The sequence below is a fragment of the Tachysurus fulvidraco genome, chromosome 14 (genome assembly GCF_022655615.1).
Source record: "Tachysurus fulvidraco isolate hzauxx_2018 chromosome 14, HZAU_PFXX_2.0, whole genome shotgun sequence".
In the NCBI taxonomy this organism is placed as follows: Eukaryota; Metazoa; Chordata; class Actinopteri; order Siluriformes; family Bagridae; genus Tachysurus; species Tachysurus fulvidraco.
This window is the reverse complement of record NC_062531.1, coordinates 11,104,090-11,129,043: the sequence shown is the minus strand read 5'-3', so window position 1 is coordinate 11,129,043 and position 24,954 is coordinate 11,104,090. Positions and strand designations below refer to the sequence as shown.

The 24,954-nt window shown below is 39.7% G+C and overlaps 1 protein-coding gene across 2 annotated transcripts in view; it reads right to left on the bottom strand.

Moving 5' to 3' along the window:
• The window catches only part of prex1 (phosphatidylinositol-3,4,5-trisphosphate-dependent Rac exchange factor 1), a 77,555-nt gene that overhangs the window by 51,483 nt on the left and 1,118 nt on the right, over nucleotides 1-24,954 (bottom strand). For both annotated transcript variants that reach the window (XM_047823043.1, XM_047823042.1), the window contains exons 2-4: nucleotides 4,781-4,846; nucleotides 4,519-4,641; nucleotides 3-107 (exon numbers count right to left, since the gene is read on the bottom strand). In XM_047823043.1, the coding sequence (XP_047678999.1) occupies nucleotides 3-107; nucleotides 4,519-4,641; nucleotides 4,781-4,846 (294 nt within the window). The remainder of the gene's footprint in view (nucleotides 1-2; nucleotides 108-4,518; nucleotides 4,642-4,780; nucleotides 4,847-24,954) is intronic.

Sequence of the window (24,954 nt, the reverse complement as noted above, 5' to 3'; positions counted from 1 at the left end):
ACCAGTAAGAAGGTGCGGATGTGAGGGATCTTATTGAGCTCCATCAGCAGCCTGAGAGCTTTCTCATGGTTACTGCAGTATTCTCCATAAACTGAAAAGCGATCTCTCTGGATCAGAGGGGGGAAAAAGGTTATCAGCACAAAACAGTCCATCTGCAGAACTAAGAGGGTTTCCTTCTGTACTGTACTTGTGTAGCGCAAAACAGGAATGTCTGTGTGATGCATTGCCAGGCACCACTCAGCAGATTGGCTTATTTCACACGCTGTAATTAGCAGCACTCTAAATACAGCTTGGAGGAAATGTAATTACTGCATCCACTGAGACCATAATGCATTGCAAGAGGGCTTGAACATGCTGAGGATTACTGCAGTGGGAATGAGCTGAACAAGTTTTGTGTCAAAAAATGTAGAACGTTGGTGATGGAACTGGAAAACATGTGTTGTTCGATTCAAAGAGATAATATCTTTTAAATCCAGACAGGAATCTGAGGTGCTAGCTTGCTGGAAACATTGCTTTAATGTAGCATTTGTCCAGCATTTTAGCTTATTATTATTATTATCTTTAACCTTTTTTACATTTCATCTTAAATGCCTAAAGTCTTTCTTTTTCTTTAAGAGGGTGATGGATGTTTGCCACCTTTACTTTTCATTCAAACTACTGAAAGTGGGTGTGAAAAGGAGACTTCTGTTCTACTTCTGTTATTCAGTATGACACAGGAATTGAAATTGAAGCTCAGCGAAGACTTAACTGTGGCAGCCAAGAAGGCAAAGCCTGAAGAAAACAGGAAGTGGTATGCATATGCACAGTGGGTCATGGGTGTGTACCGTCACCACGTATTGTCTCTTCTGCTGAACCATCTAGCGGTTAGCCCCGATGGAACGTGTTGGATTTTCTGTACAACTGAAAGCGAGTAAATAAAGTACGGCTATCTGTAGACCGTTAGTGTGTACTTTCTAAACAGTGATGTTTAGCTCATCCAAGTCTTGATCATCTCATACAAGACTCAGTTTCTGGACTGAACTCACTTAATGTACGTTATGTGTGGGGTTAGATTGTGTGAATATCAGCTGGAGTGAGGCAATACTGAGGCTTAATGTGGTAACTGTGTCTGACGTGCTGATCTCTCCCGAGGGTGGATTCACTTTTTTCACTGTAATACAGAGATCCAAATCTCACTCTGTTGGTCTCTCTTTCTCCATCTGTCCTTCTTTCTTTCTTCTGCTCTCCCCATCTGTTTGTCTCTCTCTGTATGTAGCACTGGCTGTCTATCTTTCTCTGTCTTTCCCTCTTGTTACATGCCTTACTCTGTCTCTCTCTCTTTCTATATATCTGTCTCTCAGTCTGACTCTATATCTTGCTATGTCTATGTTTCTGTCTGTTGGTTGGTCTGTCTATCTCTATGTCTCTGTTTGTTTGGCTCGCTCACTAGCTCGGTCTCTATAGTGCCCTCTGTGTCACTCACTTTAACTCTCTCTAAAATGTGGCAAAGGATGTGAGGCTCTCATCTGTTCTGCCTCTTCCACTTCTCCATTTCCTCTTACGGTGAGTGCGGTATTTCATGTGTGTGTGTTTGTGTAAGTAAGAGTATTGTGCCTCATTATGCTTACAGCGTTTAAAACACTGTAGGCCTCAGAACCATAATGGCAAACACCAAGCGCCTCGATTATGTGTGTTACATCAAAAGCCGACATCTGTTCTTACACAGGACAAACCATACACTATCGTTTCCACAGTGGACAAACACCAAGAGTTAAACCTCACTGTGATTCTATAACGTTGGCCCAGGCAGACATTTTAACCGCTGAGCATGTGTGTGTCTGTGTGCGTCTCTAATGTCCTGACAGTTGTGCAATCGATTGTGCTTTCACCTAGAACTCATATCAGTGTATGATGATGCGATGTTCAGAAACATCATTTCTATTGAATTTTTGGTCATTTTTCCTAAACAACAGTACAAAACGTTTGATTTATAATTTCCTCAGATGGCAGCTTACATCTCTAAACATCAGCAGCAATTTTGTATCAGAATAAAAGCTAGAAGTACTTCTAGAAGCTAGAAGTACTAGATGGACTGTATGGGAATTATATAAACATATTCAGCATAAAATGAAATCTCGCTTCAAATCTGAAAGCAGTCTTCTGCTGAATACACACAAAAGTTGAATTCTAAGCGTCACAGAGACAGAAACCCAGATCGAATTTCTTACCCTGCCACCCAGAGAGGACAACTCCAACCCCAGATAGCCTGCTTTCATTTTTCAGTTGAATTCCTAATCCAAAAGCTGGCACTTGGGTCTAAAATAGCCCAAATGCTTTATTTCATCCTCTGCCAAATTTATTTTTTAAATTAATGCGCAATAGTTAAGGTTGCACCCAGGTGGTTGAGATGCAGGACACCGTGGTCTCATTGACGCAACCCAGGTTCGAATCCCGGGCAGGGCGCTAACACAGCCACGTTCACAGTTAACCAAGAGTTAACTGTCAGTGTCGTGCCCAAGCCGGGATAAAAATAGGAGGGTTACGACAGGAAGGGCATCCGGCGTAGAACCCGTACCAGATCTAATATGCACACCACGTGATCCGTGTTCCATCGTCAGGGAACAGCCGAAGAAGAAACAAAAAATGAACGATATTTAAGGTCTTCACAATTACACAGCTAGTAATTACAATATTGCAATATAAGCACATATTAACAATAATAACCTGCAGTCAATCACTGAATTAAAACTTTTTTTTATCTCTCTCGTCTCATTTCAAAACCAGCATGTGCTTGCTTCTTTCAGGAGGTTCACTGCACAAAACCTTCCTCTTCCTGAATTATGCAGTGACTCATGCTTTCTGGCTTGATGTGGGCTAAAATAATACCCAGGTTACATCAGCAGGACAGATACTTAAAGTAATATGCCTCAAATAGAAATAAAAAAAAGTAGTGATTGGACTTCACATGGGCAGGATATGGTCTCTAAACATAAAAATGATGATAGGATTAACGTTGAGTCTCGGATGGAGGAAATATCACAGTAAAGTAGAAGTCAGGGTGGATTTGGGTTAAATGCTAGATTACAGTCATTCTGAGTAGAAGGCTGTTTGGTTTCGATTACATCTGTTATGACAACACCGTTATATTCTCAAGTCTGAGTGGTCAGAAGGCGCTGATTAACTTTCTATAACTGGAGCTCTTCCAGTAATTTGGCTGCAAGGATGACTCACAGGTTTATATTAATGAGCTCAACGTAACATGCTCGTCGTCTCTTACATAGGGGAGTGTTTGGGGAAAATAAAAGCGTGTTTATATGATTTATGATTTTTTTTGTCTTTTGTCCCAAGTGCAGACAAAATTGAGTGAGTTTTATCAGGAATGGCATCCAACTTACAACAAAATAAGTGGATCACTGAACCACTGTGGTGACTGCTAATGGGACCAAAACAGTTTAAGAGTAAAGAAAAAGAGAGGTTGGTGAGAGAATGACAGTTTATACCTGCTTCAACTCAAGTAATAGAAACATGTACTGCAATGTACAAGGTACTGCTAGATATATATATATATCACATGCCATTATGTATTATTTCCAGATTAAAGTAGATCACTGTGATCCCACAGATCATTAACACTTTCTAGATGTGGTACTGTAGCTTAGTGGTTATTGATGCTGGACTATTGATCGGGAGGTTAAATGCTCAAAGTAGAAGCATCTCTGAAACACATTTTGAATGTCAGTAGAAGATCAAAAGGGCTTTTCACACTTGAAATAGTTAACACTGGGTCATTGTAAACTCCAGCTAAACGAAATCCTAGGATATCCTGTTTGACATTGCATGCTGTTCATTCTTTACCGGGGATAACAATTAATCCTGGTTATTCATAATCTGACGTTTCACACTGTACATTCCTAAACCCTAGAATAACCTTCTTCTCTGCATATTTGAGGTGTCAAAAATCATGACTGGATAAATACAGCCTGCAAGCACTTTAGATAACGGCTCGTCTCGCACTTTCACTTCAGTGAGAATTAAAAAAAAAGTCATGTCTGCTATTCTGTGCCTGAGCAGGTATTGTTATCATTCTCAATTTTTTACTTTTTTTGACCATTATAAGTTTATAGTTGACCAGACATTCGCTGATATCCAACTTCTGCTAATTTTTCACTACCACGTAGTTCCCCTTCGCTACAGCGTGCACTTCTGTGATTTGTTTTTGTTAACATGATGTATTTATTGTGTTCTTATGTCATGATTTTCACATGATGTGAGACACACTGTTTAATTTCTGATTTTGTTTCTGTTCCTAAGCAGCTAGCTGTAACGCTTTAACACCACAGATTTTCACACTGTACATTATTGGTAGCACAATGCGAGGTGAACCGTACAAAAGAGCTCCTGACCCTGCTTTAAGAGTAGAGTTGCTTGCAAATTACGACGTGTGAAACATTCCTCTACCCGAGCTTAGAAGCGATGATAACCATGGGTTAAGCGCAATGTGAATAGCTCCAAAGTTGAGGTGATTAAGAGGAAACTCACAAACTGGAGGAAGACGTGGCCGAGTGCGTGCTGAGGCTGAGGCTCGGGCTGTAGACTGGAATCCAACGTGGAGAAAAACTCCCGGTGTACATCCAAGATCTCTTCAATGTTGGAAAACAAGATCTGAGAGCAGCAGAAAAAGAAGAAGTGTTGACAGCAAGTCTAACATTCAATTAAAAAAAAAAAATTATACTAAGCTTATTTTCTCCCTTTGCTCATCTATGGTCATTAGTATAGGTCAATTTGGCATCACACTGTGTACCTTGACTTGTTCCGGTGTCAGACACTGTTGATTCTCTCCCATCTGTATGATCCTCTGGAGAAAAGCCTTAAGAAAGAAATGAAAGAAAACACAAGGTTATGATGATGTTCTTTTTCACCAGAGAGAGAAAGTAAGAAATAGTCCAGCATTTTTAATCCTAATATCAGTGTATTGCCAAACATTCATCGTTTTGACAATAATTTTGCAACTCCCATTCAAGGTGACATTTCTGACTCTGATCTAATCAGACACTCTCCCTGATGACGCTACTAATTAATATAAATTAGAAAACACAAGCAAACATTCTGGTACTTAGTGTGGCATCTCTGTCACATGATACACAGAGAGAGAGAGAGAGTTTGTCCCACATGCATGGCGTTGTGTGGGTGAGTGGGTGTCTCCCATGAAGAAAACAACTGCCACTCAAAGCTTGCTTCTAATTATGGCTTATAAATCTATTCTGAGCAGCTGGCTCACCCTGGGTGGCACTCACTCACTCACCGACTCACTCACTCACCGACTCACTCACGACACCGACTCACAGACTCACCCACTCACTCACGACACTGACTCACTCACGGCACTGACTCACTCACGACACTGACTCACTCACTCACCTCCCTCACCTCACTCACTGACACTGACTCACTCACGACACTGACTCACTCACTCAATGGCTCACTCACTCACCTCCCTCACTGACTGACACTGACTCACTCACTGACACGCTCACTGACACTGACTCGCTCACTCACCTCCCTCACCTCACTCACTGACACTGACTCACTCACTGACACTGACTCACTCACTGACACTGACTCACTCACTGACACTGACTCACTCACTGACACTCACTCACACCATGTGTGAGTTGAATTACCTGACACACTCCCATTCGTCTCTGATGCTGTAATTCTCAGCATGAAAGTCTGTGGAAGTTCATCTCAAATTATAACGTCTGTCTGTGTGTCAGTCTGCTTCGGTTACAGAATCTTCCCCTTTGTTTTTACCTTACTGTATGTTATCTCTCCGTGCCCTGTGCCACAACAGCATGACACGTGCCACGTTTAGGAGTACCACTCCCATGCCTGTGCCAGGCCAGTCCTTTCAGCCCTGCCCTTAATGACAGACCTCGTCTCCCACTTATATTGTCACCCCAGACGCCCTTCACACACACACACACACACACACACACACACACACACACACACACACACACACACACACACACACACACAAAAGTCGACTCTTCTGGGGGTATTCACTCCTACAAATTATCTCCCCTTAAACCAGCTATTAGCATTTTTACATTTTAAATCCACGGGTTGGTGTCTTGAGTGTCCTGTCATGAGCATTTAGGCGTAACAGCAGATGTAAAGCCACCTCCTTCACTCTCTACACTGACAGGATTCTGTGGAGTTTTTTCTGTGATTGTTACGGCCAGAAATGCTTAACTATTTTGTTTTGTTTTTTTCTGGCAAACTACTTGTACTGAAAAAAAATCTGTAAGCACAAGATTCTTCTTTTAATCTCTTACCATTAAAGTCACACATACTCATATTTGACATACTCAGTCCTCTTATAACAGTCATTTGCCCAAACTGACAAATTATTCGTTTATTAAAGAACACAACATAAATGTATCAGTTTTAAGATTTAATGATGTGGAAGATCTGTGAACTAGTCGCTGCCTGTCCTTATTTAACAATAATATAATATAAGAACTAAATGGCTCACAAACCTCTGTTCTTTCTCTCACAAAGCTAATAAACTGCAGCTTGTCACATACTTAAGGAACCGTAAAAAGCAAATTCCTGAAGACTTTGCACCTTAACATTAAAGAGCCGACGTTGCCTGAACAGTTCTTTCATAAACATTAAACATATACTTACAAAAAGACTCACCTGAGCCACTGATGGGGTTTTCAATACATATGCTTGTTGTGAGGCTTAAATTTCATGAGCCATACAAATCTTTGTGAATGATCTTTGACTACAGACATGATATCATATCAGAATTAGTCTATTAATATAAACCTGCGATTGGCTCTGCAGCAGATTGTACATCAGATCCATACTGTTAGGGAAGATTAAGGTTTAGAAATCTTGTGACTGATCATATTGGAGAAATCAACAATTCACTGGCATAAAAAAACATGCAGCTGCATCTTACTTTCACTGCAAAAACAGCTTAACACATTTTGAATGAAAATATCTTGCTGAATATTTGAAAATTGTCTTGCTCTGTTGCTAGATCCTTTTGTTTCATGAAATTTGAAAAATTATGTGCCAAATTTTTAACGTGGCTATTTGGTAGAAACCACAAAATAAGATGGAATGTGTTCATGTTCAGCACTGAGTTTCCTTGTCATGTCACATTCCACAGTAGCGGTTAAAGTCTTGTATGAATAGTGCTTTAAGAAGGTGTAGTTTTTCATAAGCACTTCTGTTTTAACTAACCAACTAGGGGCAAAATATTTATTTAAAAGCTTTGAATATTCTGCACTCTGAGATGCCCCAAGTGCTTGATAAGCATCTAAAATTCGAAGGTGTTAACTTTAATTACTAAAATACTGTGTAAGCTTATCCAAAACAGAGGTTAAAATGTCACTCAATAAAAAAAGGGACTAATTTTAAATTGGAGTTTTCAATTGGATTGAAAATGTCGTTAAGTCAATTTCCGTTCCTTCAGGGGATTGGAACGCTAGTGTACTGCTAAAAATGATTTAAACTGAAATTGTAGCTTTAAATATTTCTCATGTGCCATTTTAGATAATAATCTATTATTTTAAGCATTAGATCATGGTACTCCATTCTAGATATTTAAAAACTGCTGTGTGTGTGTGTGTGTGTGTGTGTGTGTGTGTGTGTGTGTGTGTGTGTGTGTGTGTGTGTGTGTGTGTGTGTGTGTGTGTGTGTGTGTAGAAATACAGCACCACTCATTACACCCTGCAAAAAAAGATGCTCTCACAGTATGACATGCCCAAGTGCAAAAATAAAGCAGTGGATATACTCTGAACTAAACATAGGCTTCAGTAGAATAACTGGATACACGTAACTGATTCCCGATTAAGACATATTTGGGTGTGATGCCGGCAACAGCACTGTATGCTTTTTTGTGAGCAGCCTCTGGCAGGGTGCAAGGGATCCGTCCTTCAGGCGTGCACTAATGAAATTTCCCATATGGCACATTCAACTCATCCTGACCAGATTCATCCATGTGTGAGGTTTCCAAAGGAGCCACAGAGCCGAAAGCCAGGAAGCTGAGCATCCGTAAAGCCCATAGTGAGAGAGTAGAGGGTGGGCGGCGGCGACAGCGGGCACAAGACAGACATCTTACCTGTGACCCCACATCTCACTAACCCTAGCCTAACATGTATGAATAAGATGAATTATATCAGGAAACATTTCTTTACAGCTATAACAAAACTGATAATAAGATGACATTAAATTTAACTATAAATGGATAAAAAGGAAGTCATTCTTTAATCATTTTTTAATGTTTTTTTCCTGTTTTTCCATATTTTCACTTAGCTTTAACTACAAATGGCAGAAACATATATTAACTACTACCTGCCTGCTCATATGATTAATCTTAAGTAATTGGAACAAAGGGCATATCAGAAGCCGATATGTTAAGATGCTTCGTGTCCTGTTCCTATGCAGCAGACGCCTTTAGTCTTTCGGTACCAGCGCCTCATCACCACCAGTCCTCTCACTGACGTCAAAAAGGCAGGTAAATAAACATATCTGGTATGGTTCTTCCTCACTTCCATGGCAACGAGTTGCTGTTCCTACGGGAGACCGAGTGTGTGAGGTAAGTCATGGTGGAGGCCAGGTAACGCAGAGATTACATGAGATTTAAAATTCATCTGTTCCCTCACGGTTCAATCAAAGCGGTCACACAAGACTTTTGTTGTTTATGGCATATTAAATGTCAGCCTGGAAGTGCAGACTCTTTGTAGCGTGAAACCTTGTCAAGGCATGTGCATGTAAACTTAAATGAAAATTAAGTAAAGCTGAACTGGAATATGATTTAGACCACTGTAAGAGAACAACAGCAAGTATGTATGTACTTAAATAATACTGATTTATAGCCGGAAAAATGTCTAAATCTAGGGTTAGGCTTTCCTGATTTCTTTTTTTTAAGATTCAATTAAGATTTTAATTGGCTTAAACTGAGCCATTGCTTTTAGTAGTAGTAATTATGATACATATGATATGCAGGAAGGTCTTATGCCCTCTATATACCCCATCACACCTTATATAATTTGCTTCTCAAATCTTGATTGTGATTGGTCAGCAGCAGTTTCATGCTGTAGCTTCTGTCTGAAACATAATTCACAGGTTTATACGAATGCGCTCGTTCTAGGATGCCAGCGTCTCCATAGCAACAACTCATTCACAGGCACTTGTAAGGGCACTCTACATAAACAGTTCAAAACGTGTGCAATCTATGTGATGAAATCTGCTGTGAGAAGATGCTCTCCACTGTCAGCGCTTTGTAACAGTCAATCTTTTTCTAAGTAACTTGTATGTTGAATATTTAGTCTTATTAAGCAGCCATAGAAGAAGAAAAAAAAACACTTTTTAAACAACTCTTGCTTCTTATCAGGCCATATCATGACCCTGTCATTATTTTTCTACAAAACTTATTGCAAAGTGTTTTTAATATAATTTGCTGATTTGGCTTTCACATTTCTCTCTCTCCCCGGTGGATGCTGAATGCCCAAACTGGTTTGCATTAGCCTGTAAAGCAATGCTTGTTGATGAAAGCTAACATAGAGCAGAAAGATGGTGTGGTTCAATCAGAGCCCGAGTACTGCGGCTCTCCCGCTGCAGCTGGTGATCAGAAGGATCGCATTACGCCGCCGGATGAGAGCCCAAGGCAATTGCACAAGAAAGGAAACATGCAAGTGTCCATATGTCTCAGCCAATGAAGCAATCTGTTCTCTCGGTGAACTACAGGAAAAAAAAAAGTCATCACAATGGCAGTGTTGGTGACCTTAACTAAACACCAGTATGAATTCAGGGACAGGATGGGTCTTATCTTCTCTTGTTTTAGGAAGGAAAAGACACCATGCGTATCCTGACCAGAGCTGTTGCTTCCCCAATCACAACAAACACAACAAACTAATACTCTTGATGCAGTAGTTTTGGAAACGACTTCTTCTGAACCGTACACAGTGGAGCCAGAGCAGGGCAGATAGTTGGGGAAAATGAGGCACAGTAGCTTGCACTGCCTTTCACCTTTGTACTGGACATGGCTGAGCACTGACAGCGCAGGCTCATAAGAACAGTGGAGTTAGTCACTCACATCTCTCTCTCTCTCTCTCTCTCTCTCTCTCTCTCTCTCTCACACACACACACACACACACACACACACACACACACACACACACACACACACACACACACACACACACAAAACACAGAAACAGACAGAGTAGTGTGAAATCAAGGAACATTTATCCCTAGAAGTCATTTTAAACTCTGTGTTCCACCCTTGTGTTGTTAAGTGCTTAATAAAACCCACTGGACTGCTGAATAGTGCAGACATTAGCATGTGAGAAGCCCATACAGAATGCAGGTAGACCCTCTGCTTCCCTTAACCAAACAAAATACATCCCTTAAACACAAAAAGTGTTTTGGTTTTTTTTTTTATTTTTTTAATGTTTTTTTTTTGTGTGTGTGTAATAGTCTTTTCTGGTCTGGTTAAATGGCTGAACAACATAATTTAGACTGTTGTCTAAGGCATTTTTTAGCACATACATACATTTATAATGGGGACTTTCTCATTACTTAAAAACACTCTAGAAGGAGAGTCACTAGATATTAGCTACAAAACCAACAAACTAAACTATCTAGCAAACAATGACAAAACAGTCTAAATCAAAACTCGGACAATGTAAATTCATCTACATGTGGCAAATGCTAATGTGTTTACTAGCAGTAAGCTAGCCAACCAGCTAACTTACCTAAAGGCTAAAGTGATTGATATGATGTATTTTTGACATGTTTGGCTTTAATATTGCTGAGAAAATGGTCATGCATAATCCTGTGGCTAATGTGAACCAGTTTACAGTTTATTATCAGCAAATGAATCAATAAGCATACTGCTTGTATACTGTCTAGCTGGCTAGCCAACATAGGTAATGAACAAAATGTTGACTATTACAGTACATACTGAGGTTCGGCGTCTGAAGAAAAAAAATCACTGAGAACATGCTAAAACAAATCATGTCTACCTACAAATGTAAGCTACTTTTCTAGCACTTTACTAGTCAGCTAACTGCTTGCTAGCTAACCTGGCTAATGATGAACAACATAATACATTTTTACAGGTTATACACTTTAATAGTGAATCAATACAAATCATGTCCATCTATCTAGAAATGTGAGCAAGATTACACATTATTAGACTAGCTGCTAATTACCGATCTAAACAGCTAGCCATTGATGTGCCAAATATTGACTGTTACAGTACATTCTAACAGGTTTTCACTTTGAATTTGACAATAAATGTTATCAATGTGAACCAGTTTGTTAGCACTAGACCAGTTGACCAGTTATCTGCTAGTAAACTAGCTAGCCAGCTATGTAACTTGGCTAATGATAGCGACATCAAATAAATGGCTTCAGCTTCAGCTAATTTGCTAGTAGTTTGCTTGCTAGAAAATTAAGCTATTGTTCCAAGTAATGGCAGTTACAGTTCATTTTGTCAGTTCTTCAGAAATCACTCAGAATATGACAGAGCACATCATGTCTAAAATGAGCTAGTTTAGGTTAGGTGATTTGTTCATAGTTTTATTTTAGCCATTAAAAGCTCTTGGACTGAATATATTTTTACTAGCTCTTGGACTGAATATATTTGTGACATATGAGCATGTGTAAACTAAAAAAAAAAAAACACCCAACATCTGGCCAGCCTCGTGCAGAACGAAAGTGGCACAGGGCTTCATATATTGAGGTTACTGTAGTCTATGAAACAAATTGTGTGAGAGAGTCTTGCTGCATAAAAAACATGTTTGCTGTTTGAACTGATGAAAAACAACAGAGCTGGATAACAGGTCTCAAGTGCAAACCACATGCACCGTCCCCAATCTCGCTGCAGCTGCATGACGATGTATAAAGCACACCAGGCAAACAAAAACTGTTTGAGGAGTAGAATAAAGGATGCACACCGGGTTTATTCTCGTTATCACAGGGGAATGTCAAAGGCGTAATTAGACCTTTATTGTCAATGTCTAGGAGGAGAAGCACAGGCTCCTCAGTCACAGAAATCTCAACACTCCAAGCCAGCACTCAAAAGCTAGTTTGTGTCACTTTCACACGTCCTCACGGGATCAGACACTCAAGTATTGCTGGTAAATGACCCTTCTCACAGGACAGTGTGAAGTCTTTCATTAACATGCACTAGCCTGTCCTTTTCTAATAAACAAAACTTCTACAACTCAATTAGCCAAATCGACCAAAGCTAAACCATCTGTTTGTTGGATGCAATAGAGAAAGTCACTTAAACTAAATAAAAAGTCACTTAAACTAAATAAAGCACAAAAAATGTATTTTTCTAAGAAGAAAAATTTTAAACAAAAAAGGAAGCAAGAACCATGCACATGTAAACACTGTGCACGTGTTTCTCTATCGAAATCCCATCACAAGTTATGGTAATTCTCACTTACGCAGAATCAAGTTCATAATAGGAAAAGTAACACAAGATGGTGAGAGTTGTCTTTCTGACAAAACAAAAAGAGGAAGGATGTATTCGGACAGGAAGTGCCGCAGTGTGAAGAGGCCGCGTGCAGTCAGATGCTTTAACAAAAGATCTGGCCACAGATACACAAGCTCGGGTAGCTTTATCCTTCTGTCTTATCAAGCAATAAGACCAATCGACCAACCACTTTTCAAAGTTTTCAAATAATTTTATCTACAGCAGCTTGACAAAATTAATAAATAAGGAAATAAGTCTACTTAAACTTATAGTGTAAACCTAGTCCTCAGGGTGAAAAATAACCCTTTAAACCCTTAAAATAAAGCAGTTTATGCTAATGTTATACTAAAAATTCAAAGTCCTCTAATTTGACCTCAGGATCAAGGAATTATTTTTGGATGTGAAAATTGCATGGCAATTTGAATGATGGCATAAATGAATGATTGTGGATTGTCAGCAAACACGAACAAAACCTTGAGAAACAAAAAAGGCTCGAGCAAAATCATACTGGTGCTGGACCCACAATTGGGGAAGAAAACTGCAGCTGTCAACAGATAGTTAGATAGACGGACGGACGGACGGACGGACGGACGGACGGACGGACGGACGGACGGACGGATGGACAGACAGATAGATAGATAGATAGATAGATAGATAGATAGATAGATAGATAGATAGATAGATAGATAGATAGACAGACAGTAGAAGTGTATTATTCAGTTCATTCAGTCCATGTATAAGAGTTAAGCTGTATAAATGTGTGTTCATATAATGACCCTACAACTTTCTCAGCAAAGCTAATGAAATCAGACTGATGGCCATATGTTGGGAGGAAAAAGCTCACAGACCATATCTCTGTGTTCCTGTCCTGCTCCAAAAGTAGAGGGTGGCAGAAGGTTAGACATGGGTGACAAGCCTTTCATTTGAAGTGAGCTGCTCAGGCAAGCATGGTCAGACACAGCGAGGTAAAGACACCCAGACGGGCCATATGCTCTCCTAGACAGTAGCCTCATCCAAGAAGACTCAGGGTCAAGGGCCTGCTGCCGTGACCTTCTGCCATCAGCACACTAACCATGATTCGGCTGACCTAGCAGGAAGGTTTATGCTCAGTAAGCACCAGCTGAATAACAAACTCTGAAAAGGGCTTCATGTGTGACTGAAACTTTTGTACTCTGCTTCATTTGTGTGATGCAGCATGTCAGAGTAGAAGGGAATTAGTTTAGTTTATATAACTGTAAAATTCGATATTAAAAAAAAACAGGAACAGAATCTGCTTTTTTGGTCTGTTTTACGTTAAAAACCCAGTATGACCTCTAGTATGAATATAACAGGAGGAAATCATCAAATAATTTTTGCTTATACTACATCATCCTCATCATCATCATCCTCATTATCTCTACCTCAAAGTGAAATTAATGATAAAGACCCCGTGTTTTATTCACTTAAGCTTTACTTTGTCGTTGTCAATTTTCTCTAAAGTGTTTATGGTTCTTAAAAATAGAGATACTAATATGATGCCATTCAGACGTCAGTATTAAATAAGAGATAAGTGATCTCTGTATAAAACACGGAAATTAGAGTGTCTTCACGGGATTTCACACCATGCATACTACATACACCTCATTTTAATACAAACTGCTAAAGCAAGCTGCAATTGAGCATAAATAAGTCACATGACTATAACAATCATGTAAGTTTAACTTTTGCTTGATTCGAACACACGTAAGTTTATAAGTTTATTTAGTGCCGTTTCCCTGAAAATGACTATTTAGATGCCATCTACTGTATCTTTAAATTTGTGTGTTTTAAACTCATGCGATGCTTTGTTTTGTTTCGATTTTCTAGAGGTCAACAGAAAGAAGCGACTCTGGACTGAAAAGCACAAAACCTCTTTCTCCCACAGGATACGGCCTACTGGGATCTTTAACAGCATGTCGATTCAGACTGGATACACCACCTGTGATTATTTCCACAGGTCAAAGTAAAATACAGTGTAATGTTTCCAGACGCATGAAACAACCGTCCATGAAATTGACAGACATGACCGATTCAGATGAGACCTCAAAGATAATATACAATTATCCAAACAGGGCTGTAGGAATTTGACTTAGTTTCCTAAAGGACATTTATTTTGATTGATGAATCTTTACCCACTTTCCTCTGATAAAGAGGGTGGTCCTGTATAGAGCCTCATTGCTTTACAGCACAGTTTCTATCAATCTGGCTTAATAAATGAACGAATGACCTGTTTTTTTATTGTTTGTTCCACACTGAATGTACAACAATGCGCCATTTCCTAATGCAGGTTTCCTCTACAGGGTCAAAGCCAATTTGACCACAACTACCTCTGAAAACTTGCTGCTATTTGCAGTTGTGTAGAGCTGAATTGTTTGTTTTAAGAAACTATGGACAAGTCTGAATTTTGCAATCACATGGATTTTAAAGGCCATTACCCAGTTGTGAAATTTAGGCAAAATATGATGTTCTGTCAACTTGTACGAATACAAACAAGACAGACCAAATAGCCATCAGATCCTAGCAGCAAAGCTCTTAATATGAGACTGAACAGCAAAGCCCTGAAACCCACAGCATTCGTGAGTGTGATAACATGGCTCAGCACAAAAAAAAACTAACAGACGAGAGACACTGAAATGCAGAAGTGCTCATGAACATTCTGTGCAGATAAAAACCTCAGCACGTGACCCCTGACGATCAGATGGAAAAACAGAAGTGAGACATTTAAAGACACTTCTGCACTGTCAAGCTAAGTGGTGTGCGTTCATCAGTAACTTTGTCAGCAAGAGCACATTGTATCTAAGGAGAGTTTAGTATAAACCTTATTTGAAAGCGTGCATACTAAAATACCACACAGACACTTTAATAGGAACACATGAACATTCATGCAACTACCCAACCTGACCATCACATGGAAGCAGAACATTGCATAAATTCGTGAAGATATCCGACATGTGACTTTGATCATTGCATAATGATTGTTGTTGCCATAAAGACTTGTCAAAACATTCAGAAACCGTTTATATCCTGTGTCTCTAGACTTTGAATAGAATGATGCATAAAAAAAAGAAAGAAAAAAACAGCAACTCTAGTGGCAGCAAAGGCTGAATAATGAGAGATATGAGAGAAGAATGGCCAGACTGGATCGTGCTTACAGGAAGTCTAGAAAGAACCACTCTTTATATACATCTAATCCTGGACAATATTCTGGTGATTGAGATGCATGGGATACAAAACCAGAAGACCAAAATGTGAGAGACCAAAATCTGGTCTGATTTAAATGTCTTGCTCAAATTGTGTGATTGTGAGATCTGCTCATTATGTCAAGACCACTAAGCTACCACTGCTGTACAAATAGGAATGAAAAAACTACATGTCAGATGAATAAGTCCAAGTCCATATCCATGTGGGTTCTTTGGTTTTGGAAAACCTGCCTACAGGTGAATTGTTCTAAGCTTCACGCATATCAACCCTGACCAAAATGAGGTGGTCACTGCATGTTTAACTCATTAAGAATGTTTTACACTCATATTTAGTCATAAAACCACTCTCATATGAACAAATAATGATGTGAAAAAAAAGACCCACTCTGAATAACAAAAGTATGCAGAAGTGCTGAATTTTCACTTCACAGCTAAAAAGCAGCTACTGTGCTCACTTAACATGGACAGAGAAAAGACGGAACAATGCGAGAGCTCTTTAAACACACAACAATGCAGGGAACTCAGAGAGGTGCCCTGAAAAACTAGGGCAGTGCACAGTAAACAACGTTTAATACTGAAAATTTAGCAACAATAATTCAAGTGTCACCCAGATGCAATTTTCAGCAATCCAGCATTCCTTGTGTTTTTTTTTGTTTTGTTTTCTCTTCTCTATGCAATCTGGATCTGCTTTCCTCTGTGTGAGCCTTTCAAAACACAAACCATCTGATAGAATCCAGTAGCTTGGGCTTGTGTAGGCTGACCTGGATGATGTGAAATACACTTAATCAAGTGAAGACGATCCAGCTTCAAAATATAATTCGCTTTGCATGACTGCAATTTAAAACACCACCTCATTTTAATTACCTGATGACAAAGTGAAAACAGGAGGAACTTGAATGACAGAATTAAACGAATGAATGTATTTCAGAGTCAAGGATTTCCGATCTTTATCCCCAGGGACTTGATTTGGTTTTCCAGTCAAGAGATAAAATAGTTAAGGCTGCTGAGTAGTGCTGAGCATTTTAAACAGAGATGTTTTGGGACACAATGTTGAACAAATTAATGCCCCGCTGTCACCACTTTTCCACTCTTCTGTGCAAGTGAGGTGTCTGTGCAGGCAATCTGTTTCCCACAACGTGAGCAACACCCAAAAGTGACCGAACCTGAGATTCCCTTTCCCACTGAATACTCGCATCGAAACAGAGCCAGCATCATCGAAAAGGCCCTTTCATGGCTTGCTGTGAGAATGTGCCTCGCTGCAAAAGAGTCTAGAGCCATTTTGGACACGAGGAAGGGGCCGTTTTGGCCGGCATGGCGTGAAATCGAATAAATAAAAACGAGCAAGGGGGAGACGAGAAAGGGGAAAATCCTCTTTTTGTGGCTGAGGCCCAGAGGACTGAGACAAAAGGCCCTGTGGCAGGAGAACTGGAGGGATGAAAAAAGGGGAGTTGAGCTTGGCCCTTTCTCCCCATCACTCTGATTCACTGCCGCCGCCCCCCTCCAGTCTCTTCCCTTCAGCCATGCCCGCACATACAAAGTCTTCTTTGAGCTCGGCCCCTTGTCTCTCACTTCCGCTTTGTGGGGCTTCGGAGTGCAGGACTGTTTGAGCTGCCTGCAGAAGCGGAAACGAGTCCCTCTGCTAAAAGGTGCAAGATGCACCAGATGATCAGTATATAATACTGTTATGATAGTTGGCGTGACGATAATTTTGGTCAAAGTCACTAAGGTTGAATCATATCAGACCACTGCGTTTGAATACACTGTGAATATCACCGGTGTTATTATTCATATGTGCAAAAAATTCTATAGTCTGAGATTTTGTCTTTCAATTTAGACCTTTCCAATAAGGTCAGGATTCTAGATCCCTTTCCTATTTCTTTTATTTTTAGCATTGCTGCCATACAACTTGCTTCTAACTCAAATTCAAGCCCAAATAAATACAAGCTTCCGAGGCTCCCTCAACAGCGTCCATCATTATGAGCTGTAAATACCGGCACAATTGGTACAAACATGCTCGTTGATGTCAGTGACAGTGGAAAGGAGTTCTCTGCACCGACATGTGGCAGGGCAGATAAGATCTGAGAGCAGATTGGAGGAGCCATCTGGAAGGCGTTTGGCCTTCTCTCCGTGGAAGAGGGATTGGACTGGTGGAGGAGCAACATGAGAACCCAGGGGTCACACACTGCAGGGGGTATAGGGGAGGGGCACAAATCCTGGGCTGAACCAGGCTATACACACCGACTCTGGTAAGGTCCAAATAATAATGAGAGAGATGTTTTTTAACGTGATTGTTGGGAGTGAGGAAAATATATTGAGTTATGAGTCATTATTAATAACATTGCTTCATTCCTGCCACTTGTTAGCCCATGCTTTGGGGTAGTAACCAAGTTCCATTGACAGATTGATTAACAATTTGCAGCAATTAGCCTAAGTGGACACGTGATCTTCTCTGATGGGTCCCTCAAGGTGAGCTGTTAGTCCGTAATACAGTTCCAATATGCATAAACACATCAGAATGGAAGCCTTCTATTATTATTCTATCTATTATAGACATGGTATTAGTATATCAGTTAGCAGTGCAGAATGAAACACCCTTATAAACAAATGAATCATGTTGGGAATAATTGATGTAAAACCTTGGGGTTGCATCAGGTCTACCCTTTAGCATTTTCTTTTGTGGTTGGAATGGAGGACTTCCCATACTCACCGCAACCAAAAACACAAAACAGACATGACAGCATAACAAATTGATCTACGTCAGCAGTCTGCCATGGCATTTCCAAACATGTAAAAAGTGCATTACCACAAACATGAGGTACTTGAGGCTCCAAGCTCCTAGTTAGATGCTGTATTTGATGTTCTTCCACTAGCTTTCAAAGCTTTGAGCCAAAGTTGGTCACATCTGAGGATAAATTAACGACAAGCATAACCATATACCCTGGTAGGTCTGTGATCGTCCCTCAGAGTGGCAGAGGTGGTAATGCTTCTTTCAAGCTCAACACCAGATAAGCTGGAGGAGTCAACATCACTCAGTTCATGTTTCACCCTCGATTACAGTAGCTTACATGCACATGGAAAACCCCATCTATCTGTGGCTTACTGAAGCCACCAGGATCTTAGGGAGTCGGAGCTTCCGTGGGCGGCATTTGGCCTCAGAGTGCGGGGGAAAAATTCCCTCAGGACACTTCAGGAATTCCTCTGAGCTCTCTCAGTAAAGAGGCCAATAGGTCAGAAGACCCTGATTTACTGCTGTCTCCTTTGCACCAGTCTATTGTTGGGTGACGTAACGAAACTATCTTTTGTGTTGATGATTACCCGACAATCGAGGCTACTTCTTGTAGTCATCCAGTAAAACTCAAACATCACTTCAACACAAAAATCTCCTTTCCACCCAAACAATGAAGCAAATGCCAAAAAAACAGCATTATGTTTACAATGACCTGAGAAATGAGGGGTTAAACAAATATTTTATTTACAGAACATGAACCCTTTGACTCAGACAGTCTGCAGTCTGAAACCATTCATAATACACAACAAGTGGCACTAGAGCCGCGGCCTGTTTGTAAAAGGTGAGGAGGGACAGGCAGGTGTGGCCCATGTAGTGCGTATCTGTGTGTACAGTGGCATCCTGCCAGAGGGATCTGATTCAGACACCTGCATCCAGACGACGTATTTGGATGAGATCCCAGATGGTAAATTTCAAACCAAACCTGAGAAGTTTGTATATTAAAAGATGAATGAGACCATTCTTCTTTTACCACTTATCTCCTACTCTCTCTCTCCTGTGAGATATCAGAAGGCATATAATACTCAATTAACACTTCCCAGCCCTCTGACAAAGCGGCGAGATATTGCAGACGCCTTTATCTGTCCCCTGCTGAGTGTTACTTCACACTAATAGAACAGCGCTGATGCTCACAACAAGCAACGTATTCAATTCAAATGACTAACTGAGGCTCAAAATGTTGGCAGGATTGCACAAAATGTTGGATTACTTTGCAAATTTCATTTTTGAAAGTATATCCAAATTTGAAAGTATAACCTTGTATAAAGGTAAGATTACATCCTAGTACATGCAAAAACAAATGCCTTAAGACATTAAAATATCTAATCCAAAGTATGCAAACCAGCAATCGTGAAACAGCCTAGGCATGTATAGAAATAAATCAGTGTCAGAATTGGCTTTCTAATACTTGGCAACAGGGAAGCTTACATAGCTGTGGTTGAGACCTATTAACTATGCAGATTTATACTGTCCTTCTACTGTGCCAGCTTGTGCCTTTGACAAATGTAAAATAAAACACAATGGGCCACAGTGTTATGGGAGAACAATATATATATACATATACATATGCATATTATATATATATATATATATATATATATATATATATATATATATATATATATATATATATATATATATATATATATATATATAAAAGAATCTAATACTCTGTGATTTGGGACTAGGATTGTGATTGGGTGGTGTGACGCAACAGAAGTCAGGTCTCACCCTGAAGTGGATTATTTTCCCATCTTCAAGTGTTTTATTCCTTGCCAGCATCTTACCAGAAATTGACATTTACAGCATTTGGCAGATGCCCTTATCCAGAGCGACTTACATTATCTCATTTTTTTTTATACAGCTGAGCAACTGAGGGTTAAGGGCTTTGCTCAGGGGACCAACAGTGGCAGCTTGACCTGGGATCGAACTTACAACCTTCCGATTGGTAGCCCAACACCTTAACCACTAGGCTACCACATTTCTAATTTAATATTAAACAACACGTCATGCATTCTGGCAATTTATGGATGTATATTTAATGGAATGGAATGTCTGTGAAACAAGTCAGTACTTGTCATCAATTATAATTTATATATAGAAGCTATAAACGGTCACGAGTCCCGATGACTTTACTGGGGCTGAAAACCTACGGTGTGTTACAATGTGTTAAAACCTGAAACCTCATACTCCATTATTTAGCCTTTAGCTATTTATTAGATTACCTGGAGTGTCTGCTATACAAGTGCCTGTGAATGTGTTGTTGCTAGAGAAGTGCTAAAGTATAAGAACAGTTCTATGCTGTCATAGAAATTGTGCAGATTATAACTGATGAATGAAGTGTTGGACTGGCTTGTGAGAATTCTTGAGTGACAAAATCATGTAGGCTTTTGCACTAATTCTGTCTCAGACCACCAAGTAAATATCAATGAAAATCAGATAAAGAACTGATGTATGGGACAGGAGTTTCATTGGGTTTCTGCCAATGGCAAATCAATAAATGGGCATAGCTAGAGGTGCTTTAACAATTAACGGAAGCTTAATTGATTAAAAAAAAAAAAAACCCTCCAACCAATAATATTTGATGCACTGAAATCAATGTTTGAATCCATTTAGTGTTGTGTGTTACTCTATCTATATATCTTCATCTATCTATCTATAGCTATATCTTTCTGAGATATATAAGCTGACAAGCTTATTTCTTAAAGAATAAGACATCACTTCGAAAAACTCCAATGACAAGAACTGACAAATGACTAACGCACCATTTTTGCACCACTTTGATGCATTCGCTTGACCACAGTTGACGTAGATGTTGTAAATTACCCACTGAATTGTGATTAATTCATTAAATGAAACATTACCACACATCTGGATTTGAAACAAAGGCCATGACAGTTTTCACAATCGATGTGTGAAATGGTTATTAGATTGGTTATTTATAAACCTGAAACCTCACACTGGTACTTCCTGAGTGAGGAAGTAGAGAGCAGGAAGCCACAGGTTAACTTCCTTCTTCGTCTATTGCGATCCGGTTTGGCCATCCGCTCTATCCCTCTTAAAGTGCACAGCTGGGACTGAGGAGTCAACACCAGCTGGATTAAAAGGATGTCTGGGGCGACACTCAATCACACACAGGCAACTGGTTCACAGTAAAGCAGCTGGGGGTCTGGAGAACCAGTGACCTGTTGGATTAGGTACATATGCACTCAGCTTGTCCTTTGTAGCACAAAAGTAAACACAACACATTCAATCCAGTTCATTTTCCTGAAAGATTTATAACACTTATATGTGTGTTAAATACCAGTGAACTAAAGATAAATCCCAGCCATCCATTCGACCTGAACAGCCATCCATTACATCAAGGGTCTGAATGACCTTTATGATGATTGACACCAGAAAACTGGAGTTCCTTTTCAGTTTACATCCATGCATAAGGTCATAAAGTAGAAATGTGAATATCCTCGTTTTTGCTATCCAATCTAGGGATGCAGTATACGAGTACATTAAATAAAATAAACAGATTATGAAATAAAAAGCTTGCCAGAAACATTCACATGAGCGTTCACATCTATTTTGGGCTTGATGTGTGCAGGACAGGTTCCTCACCCTAGACCTGCACCCATCATGCCGATTTTTCGTTTGAAGTCTGAAGTTTGTTTCGAGTTAAAGGGAGTGAGTTGAAAAACATTAGAATAATAGGCAGAACAATGGGTACTCCAGAACCATGATTGGTAACTTGTTAAGGTGGCTAAAGACCATAAAAATGACCAGGGAAAATGCCTTTAGAACTAATTCTGGAAGAAAAACCTTAAAAAGGAACTAGTGAGTTGGTATGACTTGCTGTACTCATTGATTATGTCACCCATTTCCAGTGTTCCTCTGTACAGATACAGTACGCACTGCTCAATTGCACCATCTGAAATCCACCATGCAACGCTAAGGACATTCATTCTTTCTACTTTCACATATTATGTCAGTTCTTCCTGTAATTACTGCCCATTTCTTTCTCTATTTGGCAGTGTGCCATTTTCACAATGTGAGCTGCTTGAAAAGCATTCGAAGCATCATATAACCTGAACCCTAAACTAGACCTCAACATCTCTCTCAAAAATGTGACATGTCTATCTCAAACATCTATAAAGCTCAATTCACTGGCTATTAGTTCCAAGTGAAATGCATCAGGCCACCCAGTTCATGCTAAATGCATAGATGTGTGTTTATGTAAAGCATAATCCAAATTCTTTTTCGGTTGAGACACAGACTTCCATTAACCATGACATTGGTTTTCAGGGTGTAAAGTAAGACAAACTAGCAAACATAGAAAGGCAATAAGAAAGGCAATAAGCAACCACCAATGATGGCTGTGATGGCTTTCTGTCGATGTGTGAACAGGTGACTCACTTAATCTGTCATCAGTGAAAGCAGAAGGTGAGAGGATGGCAGAATAATCAGCGAGGAGAAATTTGATTGGGTGTTCGGTCTTCAATATGCCAACTGAATGCCAGCTCTACAAAACAAGCACCAAAACCATCCAAAATATATGCATGCATGTAATATTAACAAAATTTCATTATAAGCCTAGACTTTCAGCACAGTTTCTGATCTTGTATTAATAATAAAAGGTTTTACTAGTATTACTTTTGTTGGATGCCATTTTCATTCAAAGTATACTGTGCACTGTTTAGTGTTGGCAGACTTTTGGTAGACTGAACACTTCCTAACACTGTATAGTCACATGTCATATATAATCTTTCACAATGTAAATGAGACCTTAAATAAACAACACCTGTAATCACTTAATGTACTTTATATGCAGTTTGACCAGGTCCTGAGGTAACAACTACATGTTTAACCATAGAAAAGAACACAAGCACCTCACATCTGATGTGCAACTTTGTCCTGAAGCATCGACAACAAAGACAAATGATCTTATTAGCTGCGATTTTATGACTGTGCCAGCAAGATGTTAGCTGGCCTGCATTCTTAAAGCCTCTCAACACAAGATAGCCTTTAATGCCTTTAAGTTCAACCTAAGTGCTGGCGTGTGTCAAGTTCAAAACACACAGTGGAATGTAAAGCACTGTGCATCCTATAATTCACTCCGCCGACTTACAGATGACTGCACAAGTTTCACTTTTATGGCACTTCATGATTCTTCTGCCCTCAAATCCAGGCAAGATGTGTGATATCATCATGCAAATCAAAACAAGAAAATACATGTCAGCTTTCGGGCAAGAGATTCCAACCATCGTTTTTATTCCGTTTCATTAAAATGGAATCCAGCCAAAGTTGCTTATGCCACAGTTGCTGCTTTGGGCTGCACTTAAACACATACCATAAACATAGGATTTAAACATATACTATAGCTCAAGAACTGGAAAAAATCCCAGTCAGCACCAACTGACCAAACATGCATCATGGTCCAGAATTGGCCTTAAAAATGATGTTATTGTTCTATTTTAAGTCAGTCCTGGTCAACTAAATATATATTTTTCTACCCGTATTATTATTCTTTGCTTGTCTTCACAATGGCCATCCCAGGTCCACCAAGCTGCCACTGCTGGGCCCCTGAGCAAGGCCCTTAACCCTCAGTTGCTCAGTTGTAAGTCACTCTGGATAAGGGTGTCTGCTAAATGCCGTAAATGTTAAAATGTTAATGTTTCTTTTAGAATAAATCTAACAGATCATTTCCATTGACTGGATAACGTCAATGCCGTGATTAAACGAAACACCCAAAGAAACAATCATCCTGTGAATGACGTGATCTGCACAGTGATCACTCACAAACTGTGACCTTCTGTGCTTATTTGTCCCGACAAGCTTGATATTGTGGAATTGTGGATAACAAGTAGCTAACGATGTACTGTGAATAGCACACCGAATAAATACATTTCCTACTAAAAGCCTTCTGAAGGATTTCAGCACATCAGTCAGCTCTATTCGTCATACACACCAATGCTGTCACTATAGTAGATGGAAAAAAGTACAGTATATGAATACACAGATAATGAACATGACAGTGGCACAGCGGGTACGGATGTCATTTCACTGTCGGTTGTGTGGGTTTCCTCCAGGTTTTCCAGGTTCCTCCTACATCATAACATCAATATCGGTTTGGTGTACTATCTATACTACATTGTCTCTAGATGCGAATCAGTAGCATCTCACCCTTGGTGTATTTGAACCCTGTGCCCTGTGTAAAGTGTTTAGTGAATGTATGATGAACAAGATTATGATTATTTACATATCTGCATTTCAGTGTCATAAACAAGAATACAATGTAATGTCTGATCTTGGCAAACATGGCCAAATAACCCTGGAAATAGGTGTTTTTCATGGTGTCTTTTTGGGCTGTAAGAAACATATATTGTCTAAAACACTCTGTAAATAGGGAACTAGAACATGTGAATTATTTAGATGAAGCTTTGCGTATCCAGTGACACAGATTACAACTCAGT